General features: G+C 44.3%; 1 protein-coding gene across 5 annotated transcripts in view; it reads right to left on the reverse strand.

Moving 5' to 3' along the window:
• ANKFY1 (ankyrin repeat and FYVE domain containing 1) overlaps nucleotides 1-27764 on the reverse strand; it is a 79244-nt gene that overhangs the window by 14503 nt on the left and 36977 nt on the right. For all 5 annotated transcript variants that reach the window (XM_024734370.1, XM_024734353.1, XM_024734362.1 and 2 more), the window contains 15 exons: nucleotides 26906-27029; nucleotides 25619-25768; nucleotides 23937-24102; nucleotides 19157-19361; nucleotides 17821-17889; nucleotides 17398-17597; nucleotides 11122-11219; nucleotides 7788-8019; nucleotides 6734-6832; nucleotides 6340-6493; nucleotides 5424-5592; nucleotides 4493-4611; nucleotides 3530-3686; nucleotides 2147-2347; nucleotides 402-578 (listed from right to left, as the gene is read on the reverse strand). In XM_024734370.1, the coding sequence (XP_024590138.1) occupies nucleotides 402-578; nucleotides 2147-2347; nucleotides 3530-3686; nucleotides 4493-4611; nucleotides 5424-5592; nucleotides 6340-6493; nucleotides 6734-6832; nucleotides 7788-8019; nucleotides 11122-11219; nucleotides 17398-17597; nucleotides 17821-17889; nucleotides 19157-19361; nucleotides 23937-24102; nucleotides 25619-25768; nucleotides 26906-27029 (2320 nt within the window). The remainder of the gene's footprint in view (nucleotides 1-401; nucleotides 579-2146; nucleotides 2348-3529; nucleotides 3687-4492; nucleotides 4612-5423; nucleotides 5593-6339; nucleotides 6494-6733; nucleotides 6833-7787; nucleotides 8020-11121; nucleotides 11220-17397; nucleotides 17598-17820; nucleotides 17890-19156; nucleotides 19362-23936; nucleotides 24103-25618; nucleotides 25769-26905; nucleotides 27030-27764) is intronic.

Raw genomic sequence — 27764 nt, forward strand, 5'->3', positions numbered from 1 at the left:
AGAGAGAGAGAGAGAGAGAGAGAGAGAGAGAGGGAGGGAGAGGGAGGGAGGGGAGGGAGAGGGAGAGCACACACACACTCGCTGGAAAGCACCAGCTGAGCGCCTGACACAGAGCTGGCAGTCAACGGAAGTGACCTCCCTTCCCTTGATGCTCCCACCCTGCCACCGCCACCCACACGCCACCTTCCCTCGCAGCCTCACTCCAGTATCTGCCTGCCCACTGGGCACTCAGGACACGCTGCCCACAGACACACCTGCTTTCCTTAGTGTACCGGCTACCTCCCCAAATACCTGCTGGCCTTTCACAATACCTGGCCAAACACCTGTGATGAGAGTCCGCACACACTCTACAACATGCTTTGTCCACACGTTTCATGCGATAATGTTTCAGCGACACTTACCAAATTGCGGACAATAATCTCTGAGCCTGCTTGGACAGCAAGGTGCAAAGGGGTCAACTTGGAAGCATCCTGGACTCTGGAATTCACGTTAGCCTGGACGCTGATCAGGAAGAGCACACTTTCGATATCAGAGTTCTGAACTGCCACGTGAAGAAAATTCCGGCCCTTGTTATCCACCTAAGGCAACAAGTGGGAACCAAAATATTGTGGGCTCCCCCTGCAAGAGGGCCTCCTGAGCACCCGCGAGCTGCACTGACCACTGGAGGGGCCACGGTGTAGTCCTCCCTCAGCTCCAGAGGCTCCCTCCCAAGAACCAACACTCAATGTCGCGCTACACCCCACGCCCCACACCCCGCCATAGACCCACACGGCGTATTTATGCGTGTGACCACATGTGCGTGTTCAGGAAAAGGGAGCTAACCCAAGTTGCCCCAGCATCCTCCTGAAGCAGGAGTGGACTTGGAAGGCCAAGAAAGAGACAACCTGAAGGACAGGGAAAGGAAAGCACCAGAATACTGGGATGCATGGGGGAAGGCAATGGTGGACATCGGCTTTGGGCGTTTCCTGCTTTGGCTAAAACAAGCACCCAGAATTCTAAAAACCACAGCTGCAATGCCAGCCTGACCCTTGAGCAGCCAAACAAACCTTCAGAAATTTCCAGAAAGTCTCCTCTTTCACTGAGCTACAGGATAATAATACATGTTGGGGGAGGCCGCCAACGGTATGTCATAGACTTTGCACCACTGATGTAAAGCAGACAGAAGCTCACTCTCATCAAACCACACAGGACACTACAGCTACCAGAGCTGCCATATCAGTGTGAGGGCTCAGGAGGAAGTGAGGGAGACACATATGCTACACAGACACACACACAGACACACACACAGACACACACACACACACACACACACACACACACACACACACACACAGCAACATATCTGCAAAGGACTTCGATCAACAGCACTGGTTTCATGCTAGATGGGGAGGAAATGTGAAATGACTATCTCCATTCATGAACATTTTACCCCATGTGAGCAAGGGTGAGGTCAACACCTACTCGATCAGTCACACTGAGGCAAATGCTGAAGAAAAGGGATGTACGGAAGCCTGAAATACAAAGCAAAAGTCTCCACCCGTGTTAGTACTTTTGTTCAGGTCCCAAGTTTCCAATTTACCTTCATAAATGGCTACTTGTAAATCTTGGCGTAAATAGACAAATAAAGTGCTGGATGGAGATTCAAGTGTCTGAGAACTGACTTCACAAACCCATCCCAGCTCCCGCCTTAAATCAGTTGCCTCTGTCCTTTCCCGCCCAGTCTGATGTTGCAGGTCAACAGCTCACCATCCACAACAAGGACAACTGAGCCTGCTAAGCTGAATGCTGACAGCTCCTCTAAAACCCAACATGACACCAAAAGCTCAAGTTCAATTTAACCCTTTTAAGACATTCATTACTAGGGCAAGTAAACCACCCAGCAAAAGCAAAGAATGCCCTCAGTTGTACAAGCACAGAATTCCTGTCACTGGGCCCAGCCTCCGCCAGCTCCCTTCTACACATGGCACCAGCAGGTGGCTGGCATGCAGGGCAGAGCAGGCACATTCCATCCAGCACTGACAGGACATCTGAATGGCCAAAATTTAAGGGGAGTACAAATGTCTTTAACGAGAAGAGACCTGTTTAGTTGCTGACACATGTTTAGTGCTTGGGGCGCCATGGAGAATGTTGGGTGCCGGTCACTTACCTGCTCAGCAGCCCCGGACTCTCGTTTCAGGATGGCCTCGGCCGCCTTGTTGTTCTTGTAGGTCATGGCACAGGCAAAGGGGGTCAGGCCCTGCCTGTCTCGGACATTCAGGTGGATGTCAGGGTGGGAAATCAGCAGCTGAATGATGACGCCGTGTTGGTTGCTGATGGCCACATGGACAGGCGTTCTTCCTTCTGCATCCTGTGGGGACAAGGCACAGATTTCAATGTCCAAGCAAAGATAAAACCCAGGAAAAATATGAAGGGGAATAACCTGTAAACAGAATTCAGTTCTGAGAATCAATACTGCCACTCTGTATTTGAAATCAGCTTTTCAAGAGGCCAAACACAGAGATGACTGACAGCCACTCTCCGTTACCTCCACGCTCCAGTGACCAGGGGCACAAACACATTTGGTTTAGAAAAGCTGTGATATGGGCTTTCCTGGTGGTGAAGTGGTTGGGAATCCGCCTACCAATGCAGGACACACAGGTTCGAGCCCTGGTCTGGGAAGATCCCACATGCCGCAGAGCAACTAAGCCCGTGTGCTACAACTACTGAGCCTGCGCTCTAGAGCCCGCGAGCCACAACTACTGAAGCCCACGCACCTAGAGCCCGTGCTCTGCAACAAGAGAAGCCACCACGAGAAGCCCGCGCACCTCAACGAAGAGTAGCCCCCGCTCGCCGCAACTAGAGAAAGCCCATGTTGCAGCAACGAAGACCTAACGCAGCCAAATATAAATAAATAAAATAAATAAATTTATATATATAAAAAAAAAAGCTGCAGTCACCCTCACCTCTAAGTTAAACCACTACTTATCTGGCTGCAGGGCCAGATAAATCTTTTCTGTTTTTGGCCGCACCATACGGCACGTGGGATCTTAGTTCCCCAACCAGGGATCGAACCCGTCCCCTGTATCAGAAGAACCTTAACCACTGGACTGCCAGGGAAGTCCGCTGCACACAAATCTTTACAGGCTAGAACGTTGAAAAGCATCAAGGAACGTAACTCAGGGATGCCCTATTGAGCTACTAGAACATTTTCCTAAACACAGTACTCAGCTTGGGATAGGAACAAATTCTCAATGGAAATCCGTAACTAATGTGGACAGGAGGCAAAGAAAAGTTGATTGAACGAATCTTCCTCACTTTGTAGAAAGGACAAAGGGAAAGAGACGAAAAGTCTTAACCTGAAATCATTAAAACTACTAGACAGGCTACATGACCCAAGAGACAGTCACTTCATGTGTCCGTCCCTTAGGCCCATTCATGGAAAAGCAGAGGCCCGAGACCAGAGACTCTGCAAGGTCCCTGGCCATAAGAGGTGATTTCCCTGATTCTGGGGTTACCATCCAGCTTCCTGGAAAAGAGACACTCTCCTTACCTGTGCATTTACATTGGCTCCAAACTCCAGAAGACACTGTATCGTCTCTTCCAGCCCCCAGGAGGCTGCCAAATGCAAGGGGGTCTGCCCATCTCTGGCCTCTTCCTCTCCTTCTCCATTAGCACCAGGTTGTCTGGGACTATTCACATCGCAGCCACTGAAAGGAAGGGGAAGTAAAAGGAATGCATGCTTCCACGGAGCCGGAAGGCATGCTAACAGGTGTAAAGCAGCAGCCTTATCCAACCCAACAGAAAGGCTGCCACCACTAGGGACTGCAGTCCTTGGTTCTTGGCCTCAAATACTGGTGCGTGTGTCCTGCTCCCACAGATTTTTTTCTTTTATTTTCGGCCACGCCACGTGTCTTGCAGGATCTTAGTTCCCTGACGAGGGATGGAACCCGGGCCCCTGCACTGGAAGCACAGAGTCCTAACCACTGGACTGCTAGGGAATTGCCTTGCTCCCATAGATTCTTTGGCAATTGCTCCTGGGGGCAACATGGGTATCAGAACTCTTAAAAACTCCCCCAGGGGACCTGCATGCATTTAAAGTTTGAGAATTACTGCTCTAAAGCTTTCCTGAATAACCTCGCCTCCCACACCTCCTGCACTCTGAGGCCGTGGAGGCTGGCATGACTCGGGCATCTTGGTGGAGTCCTGCGGAGGCCATTCGGTCTCCTCCACCCCAGCCTCCCGGTCTCACTGTGTGAACTGGTCTGATGTGACTACAGGGACCTATATGGCTCCCAAAGCAGGAAGTTGGCTTAGCTTTTAGATTCTTTGATCTGGGCACATAAGGCCCTCTCCCTGGCTGACTTGATCTGACAGAACAATGACCCACTCTAGCCTTCATTACAAAGGTCAAGCTAGCTATGGGCAGGTCAAGACTATAGTTGGAGTAAATGAGAAAAGGGCCAGTTTGCAATACACTGAATAAGATCTGGAGGGACACTCAGGCCTCTCAGACCTGCGAATAAGAAAGCAGGCGGTAGACTCGTCGTTTCCATCAATGGCTCTGTGCAGCAGGGTCTGAAGGCACCCACTAGGCCCTGGTCCCCAGCACGTGGCATCACAGCCATGTCTGACCTGCAGGAAAACACAGGTCACTCACAAGCACTGCCAAGCAAAGGTAAACACGTTTATTACCATCTGTGAGTCCTACGCACATCATTAGACCCAGTTTTCAGGCGAGATACAGTAGATAGTTAACTGAGATTTAGTTTAATCTGTACCGTTCATTAGTTTTACAAACACTGCTTAAAATCTGCTCGGTGCAAGTTTTTGCACTAGGTCCTGCGGGAGGGGTTTGAGAAATAAAAGGAAGATATGTTTGATTAGTACCCTCTAGAGCTGTGTCCTAGAAGGGACAGAAAACACACACAAATGCCCGCATACACACACACGAGCCCCCAGTAACACACACCTGTAAACAGCAGGTAATTTCAAGAACAGTTGGATAAAACCCCCAGGTTTAAAACGCCTTTATGTCACATTTCAGGCCCTTCAGAAAACTAAATGAGCTTCTGGGGCTACCTCCACTTTTGGAGCCTGTCTTCTGAATAAGGGGGACAAACCTGAGATTTGAGAACTTATCACTGTGGTGACAGTGAGGACATCCCACAGCCAGTTAAGCCACCACCAGAGCAGACCCCTGAGGAAATGCCTCAGCTCTCTTGCTTCTTGGTAGTTTTCTTGATAAAGACACCCTACGAAAAGGTGTTGGCCAAGGCTACGTTGAACCGCAAGCTTCTTTAACGTGACTTTTGACTGCTCGTCCTTGACCCAATCTGTTACTTGGTAGATCTCATGCTCCTTATGATTGCTACGGAGGTCCCAAATCCATCTCTGACACAAAATATCCCCATGTGTAAACGGAGCTGAAGTTGAGCTTGTCTCACCAGAGTGGATGCGATGTCCTCCAGATTATTTGCCAGCGCAAGCCACAGTGGGGGGTTCCCCTTCTCATCTGGCACAGACATGTCAGCTCCTCGGGTGCATATGGCATCCACGACAAGGGGAAGCTGATTTCTGATGGCCAGCTGAAGAGCCGTCTCCCCATCCTGAGTCCTGCTGGGACATGGACACCAAAACCAATGTTTGTATCTGGGGCCAAATGATAAAGCGTGCCCTTCTGGGCATCCTAGAGGCCAGAGTCCACTGTATCCCTTAAACACACTTCACCCACATTCATTAATATTCTTTCAGAGAAAGTTAACCTGTCAATAGCATCTGTCCCTCCTGTCTTTTTAAAAAATACAGCCAGGCTATCCTATTGCACAGAGAAGATAACTGCCAAACATCCCAGTATGCTGAAATCTTACAGGCATACAGCTGCTTTCAACAGCATCTGAATAGAATGTCACCCCAACTACCCACTTGACAAAACACTTTCACCCACTCAGTCATTCTGGGTCAGGTGACACTGGAGATAAAGATAAATTCCTTTGAAAAAGCAAAAATAATAAAAATTTAACTGTGTATTTTCGCCCCTCAAGCCTTTTGATAGCTCATCTGTTGGAATGTTCTTCATTATAACTGAAAATTCCTACTTAAACAACTGATCTTGGACTGTCCTTCTTAATGAGATTTGTGCAATATTGTGCCCTGGTCTCGAAAGGTTCAAATAAGAGCAAAGCACACAATTCTCCTTCTGAGTCTATGATTACATTTAATTACAACACTGTATTGGTACTTTTTCAGAGTCACTGTTTCTCTCCCTTTAACAGGGAACAAAACTCTTTTCTACAAGCAAGGCTATGAACCGTCTCAACTAAACGTGGCCTGGTGCTGTGGCGGAGTGCTGTTCCAGCCCACCTGACGTTTATGTCCGCCTGGTGCTCCAGGAGAAAGAGCGCGCTCTTGCTGTCCTGCCGCTGCATGGCCATGTGCAGCAAGGTCTGCCCGTCGGACATGGTGTCGTTGATGCAAGCCCCGGAGCCCAGCAGCTGGGCTGCGATCGTGTGCATGCCTGGGAAAGAGACAAGCCCCGATTAACGTGGGCTCAGCTTCTCCCACTTCATCAACCTCTTACTACAACAAACACCCTCTCAACTTTGCAAAGCCAGCAGTTCTCCACTGGATAGTATGGGCTGAACCCAAACAGAAAGGCTGTCCTACAACAAATGATTAGCTCCAACCCTTCCACCTCCCTTCCTCTAGCACCCACTGTCTGGCCTATGTCTGTCTGCAGCCCCTGGCACCACCTTACCAGTCCATAATGCCAGGCCCAGCACAGTTTGGTCTCGGGAATCCTTGAGGCTGAAGTCTGGAATAATTTGCAGGTTGTTGGTGGCATGAAGAGCATTAGCTAAATTTTTTAAAAGAAAAAGAACATTTGATTTCACCATCCCATGGATCCCATTTAAAGTATTCAAGAGACTACCAGCTCAATTTCAAACTGACTGACTGATCATTTCTATACAGAGAACTGATAAATCTTGTTGTGGGAAGTGGAAGCCAAGACATTTGATATTTTGAAGCAAAGTTTATGCGGAAAAATGAATGGTTTTAAAGGTTAAAATACTGAATCTTCACAAAAGGAAAACAGCGTCCACTATGGAAACACACATTAATTACTTGATTACTGAAAAGAGGATCAAAACAATGCCCTGGTGACATTTCCCTAACACATAAGTCCTACCATCGTATACCTCCTGTGTGGGCTAAGAAAAAGGCATGGCCTATCTAACACCCCACTTCCTTCCATGAGCTCAGTGCTAAAAGATGCCGGCCTTAACAAGGACACAGGAAAGAGTAAAACAAATTTCAAGGCAGGAAAGAGAAAAATTGGAAGATGACTTTCTGAGGGAAACGGGCCTCCCTCGTGGCAGGGGCTTCCCTCGGCCCCTCTTTCTGGCTCCTCTCTCATGGTTCACCTGCCAGGGAGGCTCAGAGGTGGGCAAGAGAGCTGACCAGCTCGTGGAAGACCGGTGGCGGCAGAGTTTCCAGAGACAGTGCTCATGCCAAGGCAGAACTCTGCTTGACCCGCACTGAAGTGGCCTGGGGCCACACCCCAAAACACCAGAGGAGCAGCCAGAGACTCTAAACCTTAACCCCGCGGGTGAAGTGGGCAGGCCCCATCCTGAAAACGTACACAGAGAAAAACAGTAGCCGAAGCCAGAACATATGCTTATCTGGTTTGACCGCAAAGGATTTTTGAGGTAAGAAAACTCACCAATAAAAGAAACATCAACTCTGTCATTAACTACTCAAAACCACTGTGCAAAGGTCACGGTGATGGGCAGTAATCCCTAACTACCTACCTTTTTGCTCCAGGATGACAGACACCACATCTGGATGATTATAGGCAATCGCCATGTGTAGTGGTGTCTGCAGGTAGACGCTGCTGTCCGCTGAGCTGGGCAAGGATGCAGGCTGCTTTGGTGAAGGCAGGGCCTCCTCCGTCTGTAGGTTTGGGTTGGCTCCCTGCTGCAGAAGCTCTGCAGTGAGGTTGGCCAGGCCATGCCGACAGGCCGTGTGCAACGGGGTTTCTCCCTGAACAGAAATGAATAGTCCCAGTCAGAGCACTTCAGCCTAGGAGGCCCCTTCACAAAGGGACAAAGACAGCCTACGTGCTGCAACTCGGGTCCCCAGTGCCAGGCACAGCCCCCGGCTCATCCTGTCACCAGCTCCATGAGGTATGTCCCACTCCTCAGGTCTCCTCTCCTTCCCTTTCTCCTGTGCCATCATCCTTAGTTCCTCCAATGTCCTCCCAAGCACCCTCCAAACACCCTGGGTCCTCATCTTCTGCATTTCCACCCTTCACTTAGTTTTTAGAATTATGTTGCTAATTATAAAAATAATACATTATTATTATTATTAAACAGACGACCTCCGAGCATCACTAAAATAAACACTGTGGAAATCAGAAAAGCCTCACATCCACAGCCCCACAGATAAGCGGTGCTGTCAGTCGACCGTCACAGCTTTTTCAACCCCCTCCAGCACACTGATGCCCTGATTCTTTCACCAGCTTGTACCAACCTCATCTTGAATTCTGATCAAGAAACACCTCTTTCCCCCACTTTTTAAAATTAAAAAAATTTTAATTGGTATTAGAGGTACCTGATTCAATATTCAAAAGGTGCAAGAGTATACAATGAAAAGAAGTTTCCCCTCATGCCTTCCCCCCCACCTACCCAATTATCCTCCCCCGAAGGAACCATTATTACCAGTTTCATGTTTCTCTCCAGTGACGGAATATTCACACAAAGACATATACACGTGTATATATGAGTGAATACATACACGTGTACACCTGTACACACACACACACACACACACACACACACACACTGGATCTTTTCACCCAAACAAACTGAACATACTGCTCTGCACCGGCTCCTACAGAAGCTACACATCCTCACTGTTAGAGTCCAAGAACTTCACCTACAAGGCCTGCTGTGAAAAATAGCAAGATCTCACCTTGTTTTCCCTAAAAAAAATTCTCCCTTCCCAGAGGGAACCACTTTGAATGCTTTGAGCGGGTTTTGTAATTTCCTCATTTCTAGCTAACGTGTTTTTATTGCCGCCTCTTGACCTTCCCTGGTGTGGGATCCCCTGTGGGTCCTGCCACTGTGATCTCACCGGGTGATAAGGATTTGGCTCTTTCATTTCTTTCCCCCGGTGGACCCCTTCCCACCCCACCCTCTCCCTACAGCCTCCTCCTCTGGCTGTCTTCTGCTCCAGCCCTTCCCCCCACACAGCCTCCCTGGGTACGCTTATCTACGCCCATGACTTCTACCAGGGAATACAAGCAGGGGACTCTCAAACCAGGATCTCCAGCCTTATCTGTATATCCAATTTTCCCACTGCCTGCAGGATATCCCTGCCTGAATGTTTAAAAAGGAGTTCAACAATCACAAAATGGAATTCACTCTCCCCACAGCAGTTCTTCCCCCTGGCCAGTCCCCTGCTTCTCTTCTTGGATCCAATACAACCGTCTTGACACCTCTCCAGCCCTTGCTTCTGAGAGCCACAGAGGTAGGTCCCATGGACTATCATTCTGCAATTCCTCTGAAACCCATCCCATTGGGTCCAAATCTAGTATCAGAGGTCAGGACAAGCCATTGCTTGTCTAGATGATTCCCATCTGGCTCCAGCCTGGATCTCAATGGTACATCCACCCCACCAGCTACCCCAGGAAGCTTTCTCAACCTGAAAATGATCATACTGCTTGTCTACTTCTGTGGATTTTCTCTTCCCACAGGATAAAGTCCAAAGACCTTAAACCAGCATTCCAGACCTGTCTCCAGTGTCATTCTCACTTGCTTTCAAGTCGAGTCTCCTCTGTGCCTCTACATCTTAAGGTTTCACCCAGTTTTGCTCTGAAGGGTATCAGAGAAGGAATAGGGTAGACAATGTGGGCTGAAGGGAGAATTTCTTCTAAAGTTGAGAGACAGTAGAGCATGTCTGTATGCTATTAGAAATGAACAGTGGGCAACACTGATGATACAGGAGAGACACAGACAGAGGCAGACACACATAATGGCAGGAGCAAAGCCAAGAAACCAGCCGCTGGTGCATACAGGGCCATGCCATCATTCTAGCTGGAGAGCAGGCCGGGTGCAGGTTTAGGTGCAGACAGATTAGTAGATTTAATGGTGGGAAAACATGGCGCTGCCCTCCCCCCTGTGCTCCCACGACACACTGATTTGTCTCATACGCCAAGCTTACTGTTTACTGCTCTGCCCAGCGCTGTTGAGAGAAAATGCAACTGTATGTTGTAGTGCCTGAGTCTTAATACTGGCTCCGTTATTTACGAGTCACTTAACCTCTCAGAACCTCAAGGTTCTTTACCCTGAAATGAGGGATTTACAGATGTTGATAATGTCTCTTCAACACATGCTGCTTCTAGAACCACTGTGAGAACTGAAAGGGATAACCTTAAAGCTCCTAGCACAAAGTAGCTGTAGAATAAATGTGATCTTAAAGATAAACACATCCTCCCTGTCTGAAAATTATAAAGTAAAAATAACTATTATTTAGTTTCTAATGTCCCAGATGTTATGCTAATAAGCACTTAAATTTATCATTTATTTTTATCTTAACCACACCTTATGAAATCAATATTAACCCCACTTTACCGATGAGAACTGAAGCTCAGAAACATTAAGCAACTTGCCTAAGACCACATACAGCAGGATGGGAAATGGAAAACCTAGTAAATCCAGGAATGTCCAACCCGAAAGGCCCCCCTTTAACACTGCACCATCTGCCTTAGCTTGAGATACGACTAAATAAACATTCACATAGGAAAACTTTAGCAAATGTAAAATGTTACAAAAAATTAAGATGCTAATATGGTAGGTTTTTGTGTCCATGTTTGCTAATCTCTAGTAGACCATGAAGTCCACAGTGTATTGTTTAGGACCTGACATACCACAAATGCTTAAGAAGTGGTTGCTGAATGAATCGATCAACAATATTTGAGGATAAAAGCATCTATGAGACTCTGGTTTTTTAACAACATCCATGTATTTTTTTTTTTTTGGACAAAAATTGAAGAGAATCTATTCTGTTTTTTCCTACCCATCCACCACTGCCATTTCTTCCACAGACCAAAGCCACTTCACCTGGCTGCCCTGTCACACTTACCCACTTGTTTCTGTGGTTGACGTGGGCACCACTGGTTGCCAGGAAAAGAGCTGCTGCCTCATTTCCTGCTTCAGCTGCCCGCTGTAGTAAGCAATTTCCTAGGAGAAAATGCACATATTCATTCTTCCATTTGCATAAAAATGAGGTCAAGTTCCACACTGCACCACACCCTGCCCTTCCCTACCACCTTTCACAACTTGAAAAACAAGCCCACACCAGACGTAGGTGAAATTTAAGTCTACACAGGCACCCTGTGTGTGGACACAGAGACTCAAATGAGCCTGTGTGGGGAGAAAACACTTGGTCTGGAAGTCAAAAGACATTCATTCCTCCCTGGATTTCCCACTAGCCACCTCCTAGGACCAGGGGGAAGCTATGTCTCCTTACCAGGGTTGGTTAGAACACAATTTCTCAACAGCAGTGCTACTGACATTTTGGGCCAGATAATTCTTTGCTGTGAGGAGTCTGACCTGTACACAGTGCGATATTTAGCAGTATCCCTGGCTTCTGCCCAACAGATGCCAGTAACACTCTCAACCTTAATTTTTTTTAATTAATTAATTAATTTATTTATTTTTGGCTGCGTTGGGTCTTAGTCGCTGTGCGCGGGCTTTCTCTAGTTGTGGTGAGCGGGGTCTACTCTTCGTTGCGGTGCACGGGCTTCTCATTGTGGTGGCTTCTCTTGTTGCGGAGCATGGGCTCTAGGCACGTGGGATTCAGTAGTTGCAGCACTTGGGCTCAGTAGTTGTGGCACACGGGCTTAGTTGCTCTGCAGCATGTGGGATCTTCCCAGATCAGGGCTCGAACCCGTGTCCCCTGCATTGGCAAGTGGATTCTTAACCACTGCACCACGACCTTCAACCTTATTGTGACAATCAAGACTGTCTACAGATGTTACCAAACGTCCCTTGGGGGGTGAGGCTTGGGAAGTCATCTCTAAGAACATCTTGGGTAGATGACCATTTTGGAGACACTGTGAGCTGAAGTTCTACCAGAAAATGCTCCTTAAATACTTTAGTTTTACTCCTATAAATTTATTTATTTTTGGCTGCGTTGGGTCTTAGTCGCTGTGCGCGGGCTTTCTCTAGTTGTGGTGAGCGGGGTCTACTCTTCGTTGCGGTGCACGGGCTTCTCATTGTGGTGGCTTCTCTTGTTGCGGAGCATGGGCTCTAGGCACGTGGGATTCAGTAGTTGCAGCACTTGGGCTCAGTAGTTGTGGCACACGGGCTTAGTTGCTCTGCAGCATGTGGGATCTTCCCAGATCAGGGCTCGAACCCGTGTCCCCTGCATTGGCAAGTGGATTCTTAACCACTGCACCACGACCTTCAACCTTATTGTGACAATCAAGACTGTCTACAGATGTTACCAAACGTCCCTTGGGGGGTGAGGCTTGGGAAGTCATCTCTAAGAACATCTTGGGTAGATGACCATTTTGGAGACACTGTGAGCTGAAGTTCTACCAGAAAATGCTCCTTAAATACTTTAGTTTTACTCCTATGGCCTTAAATATGTTTGTTCTTGGCTTAGAAATGTTTTACTTCACACTATCACTCTTCTAAATAAAAATCTTAGAAAGAAAAAAACAATAGGAAAAACTGTCTTTGACATAAACCACAGCAAGATCTTTATTGACCCACATCCTAGGGTAATGAAAATAAAAACAAAAATAAACAAATGGGACCTAACTAAACTTAAAAGCTTTTGCATAGCAAAGGAAACCATAAACCAGATGAAAATACAACCCTCAGGATGGGAGAAAATATTTGCAAAGGAAGCAACAGACAAAGGATTAATCTCCGAAACATACAAACAGCTCATGGAGCTCAATATCAAAAAAACAAACAACCCAATTAAAATGAGCGGAAGACCTAAATAGACATTTCACCAAAGAAGACATACAGATGGCCAAGAGGCACATGAAAAGATGCTCAACATCACTAATTATTAGAGAAATGCAAATCAAAACTACAATGAGGTATCACCTCACACCTAACAGAATGGCCATCATCAAAAAATCTACAAACAGGGCTTCCCTGGTGGCGCAGTGGTTGAGAGTCCGCCTGCCGATGCAGGGGACACGGGTTCGTGCCCCGGTCCAGGAAGATCCCACATGCCGCGGAGCGGCTGGGCCCGTGATCCATGGCCGCTGAGCCTGCGCGTCCGGAGCCTGTGTTCCACAATGGGAGAGGCCACAACAGTGAGAGGCCCGCGTACCGCAAAAAAAAAAAAAAAAATCTACAAACAAACAAAAAATCTACAAACAATAAATGCTGGAGAGGGTGTGGAGAAAAGGGAACCCTTTTGCACTGTTTGTGGGAATGTAAACTGACAGCCACTGTGGAGAACAGTATGGAGGTTCCTTAAAAAACTAAAAATAGAACTACCATATAACCCAGCAATCCCACTACTGGGCATATACCCTGAGAAAAACCATAATTCAAAAGGACACGTGTATCCCAATGTCCACTGCAGCACTATTTACAATAGCCAGGACATGGAAACAACCTAAATGTCCAACAACAGATGAATGGATAAAGAAGATGTGGTACATATATACAATGGAATATTACTTGGCCATAAAATGGAATGAAATTGGGTCTTTTATAGAGATGTGGATGGACCTAGAGTCTGTCATACAGAGTGAAGTAAGCCAGAAAGAGAAAAACAAACATCGTATATTGACACATATATGTGGAACCTAGAAAAATGGTACAGATGAACCTATCTGCAGGGCAGGAATAGAGACGTAGACGTAGAGAACGGACATGTGGACACAAAGTGGGAAGGGGAGGGTGGGACGAATTGGGAGATTAGGATTGACATATATACACTACAATGCATAAAACAGATAGCTAGCAGGAACATGCTATAAAGCACAGGAAGCTATGGGAGGGAGGTCCAAGAGGGAGGGGACATAGGTATACATAGAGCTGATTCACTTCCTTGTACAGCAGAAACTGAAACAACATTGTAAAGCAATTATACTCAATAAAAAAAAAATTTTTTTTCTTCTTTTCCTCTTGAAATGGTTTTAGTCCTAGAACAGTGTTTTCTCTATTAAAATCCATTTCCTTTTTGGATAAACACAAGTCTCACGTTCTACAGCTATGCTATTTGAAAACTCAAAATAAATTAAATACCAGGACTAAAACCAAGGAAAAGCAACGGGACAAAGGACTGCTTTGTTTCCATGCCATTTTTATCTTTTCCCTCAGAGAAAGTGATTCCACGCCTAGCTGAGAGTCTTTCTAATTGAGAGACTCCTAATAAGAGTCCCATTTTCACTTCTGTAGTCATGCCAGTGTACACAATAACTAAATCATATACCTCCCTACAGAACAAAGGTAACCTGCAACTGCTAAAACATTACTGATATGTCTATGAAAACTCAAAGTATATAATGTAAAATTGACAGAACTAGCAAGAAAAATGGACAAATCCATAATCACAGTGACCATTTCTAATATACAGAGAACAAAGGTAACCTGCAACTCCCTACAGAACAAAGGTAACCTGCAACTGCTAAAACATTACTGATATGTCTATGAAAACTCAAAGTATATAATGTAAAATTGACAGAACTAGCAAGAAAAATGGACAAATCCATAATCGCAGTGACCATTTCTAATATACCTCCCAGAAACTGACAGATCAAGGAGTCCAAAAGTTAGTAAGCTAATGAGTAAGATCTGAACAGCACAATGAACAAGCTTGATTTAATGGACGTAAACAGAGAATGCTACATGCATCCTACAATTAAAGAATGCAATTCTTTTCAAGTACATGTCAGACTTTCATAAAAACTGTATCTCTAAGAGTCTAACATTCAAGTCCGAAACACTAAAGAACCGATCTCTTATATGCCACACTCTTCTACAATGCAGTTAAATCAGAAATCAGTGGAAGTATGGTCAATAACCAACAAACATTTATAAATTAAAAGCTATTTAGTAACTATCTCATTTCCAGAGAATCTTTAGTCTAAAACACAGTTCTACCTGTACTCCCCATCCTGTAGTACTGCTGCCTTTAGCTTTTATGTCACCCAAAGGGTGATTTCATCTGACCTTTATTTAAAGTTAATTAGTAACTTCTTTTAGGGGAAGGGATATTTAATATCTATCTTTTTTTTTTTTTTTTTTTGGCCAGTTCCCCTCATTAGTGGCACTTACCCATGCTATTATACACTGCTAGCACTCAATACTGAACCATATGGAATCCCGCTCCTTAAAATATCCCCATGTTTTATTTAGTCAGATCAAGGACATATTCACATTAAAACAGTGGTTCTCAATGTATGGTCTTTGGATTCGTAGGGGTCCCTCAGAGTCTTTCAGGGGGTCCAGGAGGTCAAAACTATTTTCATAATAATAATACTTGATGTTATCTGCTTTTTCCCCCTGTGCTGACATTTGCACTGAGGGCACAAAAGCAATGGTGGATCAAACTGGGGAGCCTTAACACAAATCAAGGCAGGGGCCCCAAAATGTACTAGTGGTAATCGCTGTACTCCTCACGGCCATGCACTCGGTCAAAAACATAACCAGTCTCACTTACGGTGGCCCTTGATAAAGCAGTAAAAATTACTAACTTTTTTTTTTTTTTTGCGATACGTGGGCCTCTCACTGCTGTGGCCTCTCCCGTTGCGGGGCGCAGGCTCAGCGGCCATGGCCCACGGGTCCAGCCGCCCCGCGGCACGCGGGATCCTCCCAGACCGGGGCACGAACCTGCGTCCCCCGCATCGGCAGGCGGACTCCCAACCACTTCGCCACCAGGGAAGCCCAAAATTACTAACTTTAATAAATTTCAACATTGAGTACATGTCTTTAAAATTCTGTGTGACAAAATAAGAAGTATGCATAAAGTATATAAAGTATGTTACATCTGTTGTGTAACAAATTACACAAGTTGTCTCAAAGGAAAGCCCTTGTGTCACTGTTTCACTGCAAGCTGAACTAACAGTTTTTTCATGGAACACGATTTTTACTTGAAAGAATGACTGATTAACAAACTATGGTTATTCAAACCTGAGCATTTGACAGACAATTTCTTAAAAAGTAAGCCTGTCTCTGTAAGAAAAACAACTGGCAATACTTCCACCAAATGACAAAATTTGATCTTCCAAGTGGAATTCGAATTTCGGAAAACTTTTGTCTGCAACTGTAAGTTTAACAGCTTCTCAATACTGAAAGACTTTTCCAATGAGATCAGTGGTGATATTAATAAATGTGATTCTAAAATAAATGAACATTTTGAAGATCTGCATAACTCAGTGAAACAAGATTTTCCAAAAGACTAAGGCATGATGTTACAAAATCACACATGAAGAAATCCATTCAAAGCACACACAGACCATGGATTTTATATAACAGAGTACAAAAAGTTCACCGATATAGTTTCAGATTCCATATTGCAACTAACCTTAAAAAAATTACCCCTTGATAAATTCTTCTCGCTGCAGTATCAAAGAAATATATCCACAATTATCTGAAAAGTCTCTTAAAATATGCCTCGTTTTCCAACTACATCACTGTGTGAGGGTATTTTCTTTAACCAAAACAACGTATCTCAAAAGACTGAACACAGATGCAGATACTAGAAACCAGTCAGTCACTCTTCCAACTAAATTTTGTTCTGCAGGTTATTCTTCATAAAAAAGTTATATGTCGGGGCTTCCCTGGTGGCGCAGTGGTTGAGAGTTCGCCTGCCGATGCAGGGGACACGGGTTCATGCCCCGGTCCGGGAAGATCCCACATGCTGGGAAGCGGCTGGGCCCGTGAGCCATGGCCGCTGGGCCTGCGCGTCCGGAGCCTGTGCTCCGCAGCGGGAGAGGCCACAGCAGTGAGAGGCCCGCGTACCAAAAACAGAAAAAAAAAAAAAAAGTTATATGTCAACATAAAATTGTTTGTTATTATAATTAATACATCTTTTAAAAATTTCTCAGTTTTAATTTCTAACATGGTAAATACCAAAGATATCCACTTAAACAAAAGCTCTTTGGGATATAATTTTTAAGAGGGTGAAAAGAGTTCTGAGTCCAAAAAGACTGAAATTCACTGCATTAAATAAATAGAAGTGTTTCAGCTTAACGGACTTATCGAGTCTGGCTAGATTTTTGGAAGCACAAGATCAGGCTTTTTACTATGGTTAAAATTACGTACAAAATAATTCTCATAATAGCATGCCATTCAGTTTTTAAATTTTTGGTAAAAACACTGACAATATTTCATGGGGTCTCCAGACTTGAGCATCAGCTCTTCGGGGTCTGTGTTTTACCTGTTATTGCATCGGGTGCATTGGTGTTGCTGCCACGCTGAATGAGTCTGGCTGCAAAGCTATTTTCATCAAATGAAGTCCCATTTACCACAGGGAGGTCTTCAAAGGGATTTACGGACTGGTCGGAAGACACAGTGATGTACTGCACGGCAAGCCACAGAGCTGTGCTGCCCTCATGGTCTTTCAGCTCTAAATCTAATCTGGAATGAGGAAGCAATGTGAATAGCAAGTAAAATTGTCTTCTGACACTCTGTACTGTCAACAGCCTCATTCTTTCTCTTTGTACTTTATGAATGACAATTTTTTATTTTACTTTTACTTATTAAAACGGATAATGCTAAAAGATATTTTATGAGAATCATTTTTCACTCACAATCCCACCCTCACAAATGCTTTTTCATTTCTCCATGTCTCCCTACGTACTGTTTACACTGCAGCAACTGGTTGAACACGTATTCATTCCTGGCCATGATGGACAAGTGTAAGGGAGACCTACAGGATGAAGAAGAGGTGTCAATTCAGGACAGGCCCAGTTCAGGACTACTCACAGCAGGAGGCAACTAGAATCCACAAGTAATTCCCCCTTTCTGCCAGAGTTTCTTTTTCTATCCTGACAAACAGTTTTCCAAAACCATGACCAAGTATCAAAGGATGAAAATGGATTTGATTATATGTTACAATTTATTCAAGTAGCCAAAAGAACAAGAATCAATAAAAGGAAGAGATATAAAATACTCTTCAATTAAATACTGACCCTCATTGAATGTATACGTACTCATGTTTTTAAAACAAATAAAACAGTAGTTTCTGCCATAGGTATGCCTACTTTTCCCTACATATCCTCCACAATTCTGAAAAGAAATTTTTTTCTTCCCATAATTCTCTGTTATACTCAAACACATTATGAGTGGCAACGATAGGAATTATTAACCACTCTTCACTGCTTTTATTTAGCTCTCATGTGCCCTGAGGAAGATGGCCACCACAGAGCACAGGGACTCCCAGGCTGGTATCTATCTCAGAAGTACAGAATGCCAGAATTTATTACACTTGGGGGAAAAAGATTAAGGAATCACAAGAAAAAAAGGAATCCAATTATTTTGGGAAATAAGGTAATTATGACATTATACTGAGTTCATGGAGATCCACCTTATTTAAGTACCTTACTCATCACACAAATCTATTTTCCTACTCTGACGACCTCACAGTTATTTTTTGACAGGGTTTTTTAAAGGTATAAAAAACCGAGCTGCTATGGTAAGAAGTGGGTCCCCCTAGTGCCGGTGATTCAGGTGGCTTAACTCCCTTCAATGCCTCACACACTGCTGTCCCAGAGATAAGCAGCCCGTTCTCAGACTCTAAACCACAAGGGATACTCAACCAAATATTTCTGGGAAGGGGCAAAAGGAATATGACAACTACTACCAGTATGCTTGGAAGATGGCAAGCTGTGTGGACAGAGCTGTCTAAAGCAGAGGTACTTACACGAAGGTGGAAATGGAGTTTTGTGGAGATGACAGAAACTGCTTAAAGATCCAAGGACCTCAGTTACCCAGGATGGAAATGGTTTCCCCAAATGCCTCTGGCCTTAGTCATCTCTCTCATTTGCAAAACGAATCAATGTTTGTAACTTCCATAAAATTCAGAGTGAATAATGCTGAACTAAAAAACATGAAGTCCCTGCCTGCCAGTTATGTGCCACCATAAAATAACAGTCTGGGAACTGTGCTCAGAGCAGGTGATCTGCTCTCCGACTTACCTGCCCTTGCTGTCCTGCATGTTGGGGTTGGCGCCAGCCTGCAGGAGGGCCTCTGCAATCTGTGCCATCTCGGACATCACATCTGCTGAGTGTTTTTTTGAACTGTACGATGCTACAAGGTGCAACGGTGTCTCCTGGGCACCCAACGTAGCAGCATTGACAAGGGCCCCATTCTTAATGAGGAAAGTGGCAGCAAAGAGATCTCCTTGAAAGGAAACAATAGAAGAAATGGTCACACACGACAACACTCAGGGCAAGCTTTTCTGACCAATGCTTCCTCAAAAAGGTACCAGTCAGTAACCGTAGACAAAGAAGATTTCATCATTGAGATCATGGACTTACATACTCAAATTGAACTTCTGATGACCTCTTGTCATCTGTCCTGACCCCTCGCTTCAATATCACTCCACAATTTTAAGCATACCAGGCTTCTATCCTTCAAAGGTCATTAACTCTCATAAAGGGTTCCGAGATTCCTCCACAACACAATTTATCTCCCTCTCTCATTCTTGACCACGGTCTATACCTAAGCAATACTTACCTCTAACCCGCTATACTTGCAGTGGCTCTTGCAAAGGCACTTATTCCTTTATATCTTGCAATACCGTTTCATCTTCTTCAACCATACTTCTGCTATCTGAATATCGAGAACGGGGCTTAGGATTTCAGGAGTGGCAAAGCTCTCGAGTCTGTTAGCTGTATTCCTGTATTATTCATCTGAATAATATGAGTTTCATCTAATCTTCAGTAGACATGGAATTTCAAAATCAACTGGTTTTCGATATTTCCCATCTGCTCTATTCTTTCTTCCAAGGGACCATCTTGCTGGAGAGTGTGAGCTCTGGCACTGACGGGGCTAGGCCACCACAGCCCCTCATATCCTGATTGGTCCATGTCTGATTTATTTTTGTATCTACCACTGTCTTATCCAAAACAGGCACCAGGGAAATGTTTGGGAAGAAAATGGATTGACTGGTTGAAGTTATAAGGTTCCACTTTAACAGAATGGCTCTAATTCCAATCAATTATGATTTTGGGTAACTTAAGAATCCTCTAACCAGACGCTTCTGAAATCTTTTCATTCTTCTGTCCCCGATTTTTTTCTTGGGGGGTAGGGGAAGATACAATCTTTACCAGCATCGTGTGCAAAGGACCAAAGCTTAGATTTCTTTACAAAAAGATGTCGGTAGATCTCTGAAAGCAGCAGGTAACATGCATATCAGGGATTAGTCTGGGTCAGGCCTTTGCTGTCCATATGTACAAAGACATACTAGGGTTCTCAGTAGGGCCCTAATGTGTAATATGAACAAACCCCACAGAGATTCAGTCTAGGAGAGAATATGTAAAAACAATACATTAGCAATAGAATAAAATATCCTAGAGAAAGTCACTTACATTCTGGAAGTGGAAAGAAAATTTAGAATTATGAGGACAGAGAGCCTTAAAATGACAAATCTGATAAATAACGTACTGGGGGAGAGGTGAAATGTGGTTTCATTATCTTTAAGCTTGGCATATATTCCAAACTAAGTAGTAAACAGATAGTAAAGCTAAAATATGTCAATAAAAAACTTATAATACACTATACACACAGAAGATAAACTGGGCAATACTGCACACAAAAATAAGGGTACAGATCAATGGTTGGATTCAGATGGATGGCATAATAAAAAAACTTATTATATCTTAAGCCCTCTTGAAAAGAATCATAGGGCTTCCCTGATGGCGCAGTGGATGAGAGTCCGCCTACCGATGCAGGGGACACAGGTTAGTGCCCTGGTCCGGGAAGATCCCACATGCCGCGGAGCGGCTGGGCCTGTGAGCCATGGCCACTGAGCCTGCGCGTCTGGAGCCTGTGCTCCACAATGGGCGAGGCCAAAACAGTGAGAGGCCCGCGTACCGCAAAAAAAAAAAAAAAAGTATCATAGCTTTTAGATTAGATTTACTTTATTCATAAGCACCGAAGTGTTTTTTTTTTAACTTACACATATATACATACATACAGTATATGCACCCTACACAAAAAGTTATTTAGGAATTATTGGCAACTGAAAATTGATGATACTTTACATTAACAGAAAGTCAGCCCATGGACATACAGCCTAGATGAAACAGACAACTGACATCGAAAAAGCAGAACAAAGGGAGGGAACAGAAAATGCTAAAAACATCATTTATAAAGTTTCTGTCAATAAGAAAACTTCTAATACATTTTAGAACGATTTCCATCAAAAACCGTTAAAACAAAAACTGTTTGGTGCTTAACAGTTCCAATTACTTCATCACTTCACTCCCTGAAACTGCCAAGTAAATGTATAATGACTTGTCCACATAAAAATATTCCTAACAATGTAGTTAACGTTTAAAAAAAATCCACACACAATTTTTCTTTCAACAAACCTCCCTGACCGGTTTCATTCAGGGACCAGGCAGTAACTTTCATTATTTAATTAACAAAAGCTGTAACTCATGCTGCTCCAGTTGGTGGCATCATCTGCAAACCTCCTACAAACAATTAGACAGGAGCATGCTGTTTAAGAGACCCACTGATTGATGTTGGTCATCAAGGAAAATAAGCACAAGAAGATTGTTTTAAAAAGCAAGGATTCATCTTCTTGCCCAGATCCAGCTAATCAGAGGAGATGGCATCCCTCTGGCCACATGTACATCTCCTGTGGACTCACTCACAGACGCTCTCGATACAAACTGACCGGTACACTTGCTTATTAGGATGATTAGTGAGTCTTCTGGTTAGAGATTCTAATGTGTGTCCACAACCAGACCTAAACCTCATATGTTAAGGATCTTCACTCATATTACAATGAACTTAAAGTAAGGTTAACAGTTAAATTTCAGGTATATTACTCAATTTAATCATTTGGGCAGGTCAACGGGACTGACAGCTCAAGGTGAAGAAGGAAAAGGTGAAAAAAATTCCTACAGAAATTGAAGCTGGTCGTGGCACTGCAACACAGGGGCAAGGTAAGAGCTGCAGGCTGACCCTACCACATGGTAGTCACTGGGCTAGGTGTGCTACTAACCTGTCTCTCAACAACCAGTAAAGCAGGTTCCTCACCTTACAGGTGAGGAAAAGGAGACTCAAGAATGGTTAAGTGACTTGTCCAAGGCCACAGAGTAAGTGGATGAGCCAGGATTCCCAGCTTGGTACATCCAGGCTCCAATGCCAATACTCCGTGCCCCACACCAGGCCACACTGCCACGTTCAACAATCAAGTTTACCATGCCCACACTGCAGCCCACATGCTTGCAAGCAACTAATAAATTCAGAGCAGAAGATTAAATCATCTGCAAATAAGCACCATAAATGCACCACCAATTCTTGGCAATTCTTGTAACTAAGCAATCATCAAAATATTTAATAACTCATCAAAGATGTTTTTTCATCATACATAAGAATTTAAGTCCTTAAGAGGAAAGAGACATAATTCTGAGATTGTTTTTTTAGTAACAAGTTTATTTGTTTCCAAAATAAACATTTCAGACACTAAACAGTATGGGAAAGAATAGTTCCTGATGTGGTGGAAACTTTCCCCACTGAACACACACCCAGTGCTCAGCACCCAATGGCTTTGCACAGTGTGGAGGGGTGCTTGGGAAAAATGCATCTGCTCTTGACACTGACATACTCTAAGGATTTCCTTCCCAATGATGAACAAAATTTTCCTCTCCATCAGCCAGCATGCTTAACACTCTAATGCATGACTTAGAGGGATATTTATATTAAAGCCTATGCCCAAAAAGGGCAAAGCCACAGCTGCAACAGGACCTTATTTGAAGTAACTACATTCCACCAACTAGGAGCAACTTGTGAATAGGAAAAATGTGGCAGAGACAACAGCAGTATAATAATGCAGAACTGGAAGGTTAAACATACATGATTAAGATATGGGGAAACCATTACACGTATTCTGTTTTTGATGTCCACATGTAAACAAAAAAGTGGCCACAGCCAAGTACTTCAATCAAGTCATCTATCCCCCTAAAAAATGAAGGCTTTGAGACATTTGAAAGGTTTCTTTCCATACTGGAACTCTACCCCTATATAGCTTTTCACTCTGTCCAAAAAATAACTACTACAAAGTAGAGTCAGGCAGGATCCATTTGGGACTTAAGAATTATTAAGGCCATGGGAAAAGCAAAAGACTAGTACTTGTTTCCCTTTAATTCAATAAGGTGAAAATGCTTTGATTGTAATTCTGTCACTTACCTAGCTTCCCACTACTAATGACAATGTACTCAAACACAGCTACAATTTCAAATAACTTCCCAAGAACAAAATGAAACTTTATCACTTTGTCATGATCTATGAGAAGTCTATTCTGTAAAAGTGAAAACTCTGAATCCAAGAATATGTTTAAATATTCGTGTTCTTGATACTTTCCCTCTCTTACAGTAACTGATACAAGTAAAGTCTTCCTAGCACAATTTCTGGAGAAAGTGATGTATTGAATAAGCAAATAACACATCAATTGCTTACAAGTAAAAGGTACTTTTTCTATAAGTACCATCTTTCTAGCCTTCTTCTGGGGCTCCTGCTGACACTCTGAAGAGCCTAACCAACAAGGCATAAGGCAATAGCTCTTCCATCTCTCTTCTGACCCACTGATCACAAATTCTAAATCACGTAGCCTGCAAGTACAGACTCAAGAAGCCTTTGAGAATCTGTGGAACAGGAACAGGGTCAGAGAGTCTTCAAAAGTTACCTGGATAAAGGTAAAATTGCCCACTGCAGAAAATATAAAATACGCTTTCTTCCTACCTCTTTGGATGCCTTTATGTAACAAGCTCCAGCCATTCTTGTCCACCATGTCCACGTCAGCTTTGTGACTAACCAGAGTGGTGGCGATACTCTCTAGTCGTCGTGAAAGGGCTAGATCTAAAGCAAGATCTCCGTTATGATCCAACTCATTCAGCTTCCCAGGGAGCTGCACAGAGAAATTTGTAAATCAGCACCCATCCAGTAGAGAATACAACTAAATCTCTCACACCTTGACTCTTAAAAATCATCTCACACAAATGTCAAATTTTAGTCCTATAACTTACTATATCTTACTCTCCAAATTCAACTGAATTCACAAACTTCTCTCAGGCCTCCTCAGGACTCATGCCTTTCAGGGAGCCCAGGACTAACGGGGATCACAGAGCAGGTGCAAACACCATGGAAGACAGTACAAGGGGGAAATGCAGACAATGCTGTAGGAACACAAGTGTCAGGACAGAGGTTCAGAGAGCCGGATGGGAAACAGCTCACATTTTCACAAAAGACTGTGGCTTAACTATCTAATTCCTCCTAGCAGTTTAATGCCTCCCCCACACCCTGGACACCCAGGATAAAACACACGACACAGTCATCCGTCAAGAGCAGCTACATTTCTTCTAAGGCGGTGCAGTAAGCACAACGACAGCCCCAAAGATGTCCACGTCCTAACCCCCCGAACCTGTGACTATGTCACCTCACACAATGAAAGGCACTTGGCAGATGTGATTACGGTTGAGGACCCTGAGATGGGGAGAGTGTCCCTGGACTATCCAGGAGGGCCCAATCTATCTAATCCCATGAGTCCTTAAAAGTGAAAGAGGGAAGCAGAAGAGTAGGTCAGACAGTTGTGACACGAGAAAGACTTGATTTGCCACTATTGGCTTTGAAGACAGAGGAAGGGGGCCACAGGCTAAGGAAATGTGGTGGCCTCTAGAAGCTGAGAATGGCCCTGACTCAGCTGATAGCCAGAAGAAAATGGGGATGTTGGTCCTATAATCACAAGGAACTGAATTCTGCCAACAACCCAAACAAGCAGGCTTCCCTAGAGCCTCCAGAAAGGAACACAGCCTGCCAACACCTTGACTTCTAGATGGGTGATGCCTGTACTGGACTTCCAAGCTACAAAACTATAAGATAATAAATTTGTGTTGTTTTAAGCCACTAGGTTTGTGGTAATTTCTTACAGTAGCAAAAGAAAAACTAAAGCAGATTTTGGTACCTGGAAGTTAAGTACTGCTGTAACAACTATCTAAAAATGTGGATGTGTCTTTGGAAGTGGGCAATGGGCAGAGGCTGGAAGAATACTGAGAAGCATGATAGGATAAGCTCAGACTGCCTTGGACAAACTACTAGTAGAAATATGTACATTAAAGACTGTGCCAGATGGGCTTCCCTGGTGGCGCAGTGGTTGAGAGTCCGCCTGCCGATGCAGGGGACACGGGTTCGTGCCCCGGTCCGGGAAGATCCCACGTGCCGCGGAGCGGCTGGGCCCGTGAGCCATGGCCGCTGAGCCTGCGCGTCCGGAGGCTGTACTCCGCAACGGGAGAGGCCACAACAGTGAGAGGCCTGCGTACCACAAAAAAAAAAAAAAAAAAAAGACTGTGCCAGCAATGGCTCAGAGAAAGTGAGGAGCACTGTAGAGAAGAACAAGAGAAGTATAGTTTGGGGAAAAGGTACAGTACCTGTGAATCCATTTCAATTAGATAAAGGAAGACCACATCTTCTCTCTCCACTTTGATAGCTTTATGTAATGGGTACTCAGTCTTGGACTTGATCATTTTGTATAACAACTGAGCACTCATGCTGCTGAAGTCCTCCTTTCGTAAGTCATCCTAAGGATTAAAAAGACAGTGAAAAGCAGAACAGATTCAACATATCAACAATAATGACAACTGACATTTCTTAAGAAGTCCTTGGAATGTGTCTGGCCCTATTTTAAAGGGCTTAACATTTCCCAACTCATTTAAATCTCACGAAAACCCTATGAGGTAGGTACTATTATTATCCCCATTCACAGATGAAGAGTGTAAAGCATAAAGAGGCTAATTCGTGTGCCCAGGTCGCACAATGAGTGAACGGCCAATCCGGGATCTGGAGCCCAGAGGCCCACCTGCCGAGCGAGGACTCTTCACCACAGCACTGCCCTGCCTCTGGGTGAGACGGTAAAGCACAGGCAACACGGACACTCCACAAGGACGAAGTCACAAGGAGCCCTCCCCGTGAGAACAGAGTCCTCCCCTTCAACCCCACACAGGAGACAGGTACAGAATTAGTCAGAACTTCCACAAACAACTCAGTCCACTGAGTCACCATCGCTCTCTACTGTGGCAGATCTCTAAGTTTCTGCCTACTTTAGCAGAAAGGTTACCGTTCCTGTTTCAATTCTTTAAAATCCAGTTCTTTAAGACACTTTTTCTCATAATGCTGTTGAGTACCGATCAATTTGCAGAAACTAGGTTATAAACATAGCCCTAGCCATGATTTTCTGAAAAACGCAAAACAGACTACAACAAAGAAATGCAAGACCTGTCTTTATGATGAAAGCTACCTAAGAAGGGCATATGTAAATTTAACAACGCCCTCCACACGACGAGCAGGCAGGGAAAGCCCGGAAGGGGTGCTGCCGAGCACCAGCACGGCAGGCCTGCTGGCCCTACAGCAGCACCCGCTCCCGGGGCTCAGCTGCCACTCCTGCAGATGGAGGGTAAAGCAGGCCTGTGTCCCTCCGTTCCAAGCCTGCTTCTTGACCTGAGCTATCTTCTGCTCCTCTACTCCGAAATCAGAACTATGAGACTTTTAGAGCCCAAAGGAATCTCACAGATCATCTAGCGCGACTACTTAGCCTTCAATTTTGTTGTAAGAGGAAGTGAGGGGCCAGAGAGGTATCTTTCTATGGAAGCAGGTCCCAAGCCCCAGTCTTCTGACTTCCAGTGAAGGCGCTTCTCCACACCTCTCAGTCTCACACTCACCCAATGACTTGCAATAATTTCTGCACAGTAGTTCATCAGCGTGCTGGCATTCAGCTCCTCCGCGGTCTGATAGAAGCGGATACAGTTCCTGACATTCACCAGGGACATCACACCCTTCTCACATCTACGAGACAATTTTAATGATCAACAGTATTATTAGGACCAATTTATTCATAAACAAACAAACCAAAGCAATAATCTGTGTACTGCTTGGCCATGTCCAATAGCACTAAAGTCTAAGGTTTAAGCAAAGCAGCTACGAATGAACTGTAGCTGAGTTACTATATATATATATATATATAGTATTTTATAAGTCCTAGAATTTCATTATTATATTGCTCATTCTGGTCAGAACCAAAATAATCTGTAAATAAATATGTTAAGCTTAACTCCCCAACTGCCTTGAAAGTAATCACGTGAAACTCAGTAATCATACCACACAGGCAATTGTAATATCAAACACGCAATGCATCAAATTCAGTCCTCTGATGTTTAATTGTATGGGACACGTTTGCAGTTCCCACAAGCATAACTCTGTCACGCAACCAGTGTGGCTTAGAAATCACTTCAAATATGAGGCTCTATGCCTCAATAAATGAACACCTCCTTAAAAGTCTTCCCCAAATGGTGATCTATATGGTATGGGAATTGTAACTCAATAAAGCTGATTTCAGAAAGCCCACTTTAAAAATCTATCATGTAGAGAAACAACTGAGTTAAGAGTCAAACTATAGTACACCAGACAGAGAAGAACTGGCTACAACGGATGTCCCATAGAGCCTGGTAACAACATGACAACAACAACAGCAACAATAACAAGACTCTCACAATCACTAAGAGAGCCCCAACTACGACAGGG

Source organism: Neophocaena asiaeorientalis, unplaced genomic scaffold (assembly GCF_003031525.2).
Source record: "Neophocaena asiaeorientalis asiaeorientalis breed wild unplaced genomic scaffold, Neophocaena_asiaeorientalis_V1.1 scaffold129, whole genome shotgun sequence".
Taxonomy (NCBI): Eukaryota; Metazoa; Chordata; class Mammalia; order Artiodactyla; family Phocoenidae; genus Neophocaena; species Neophocaena asiaeorientalis.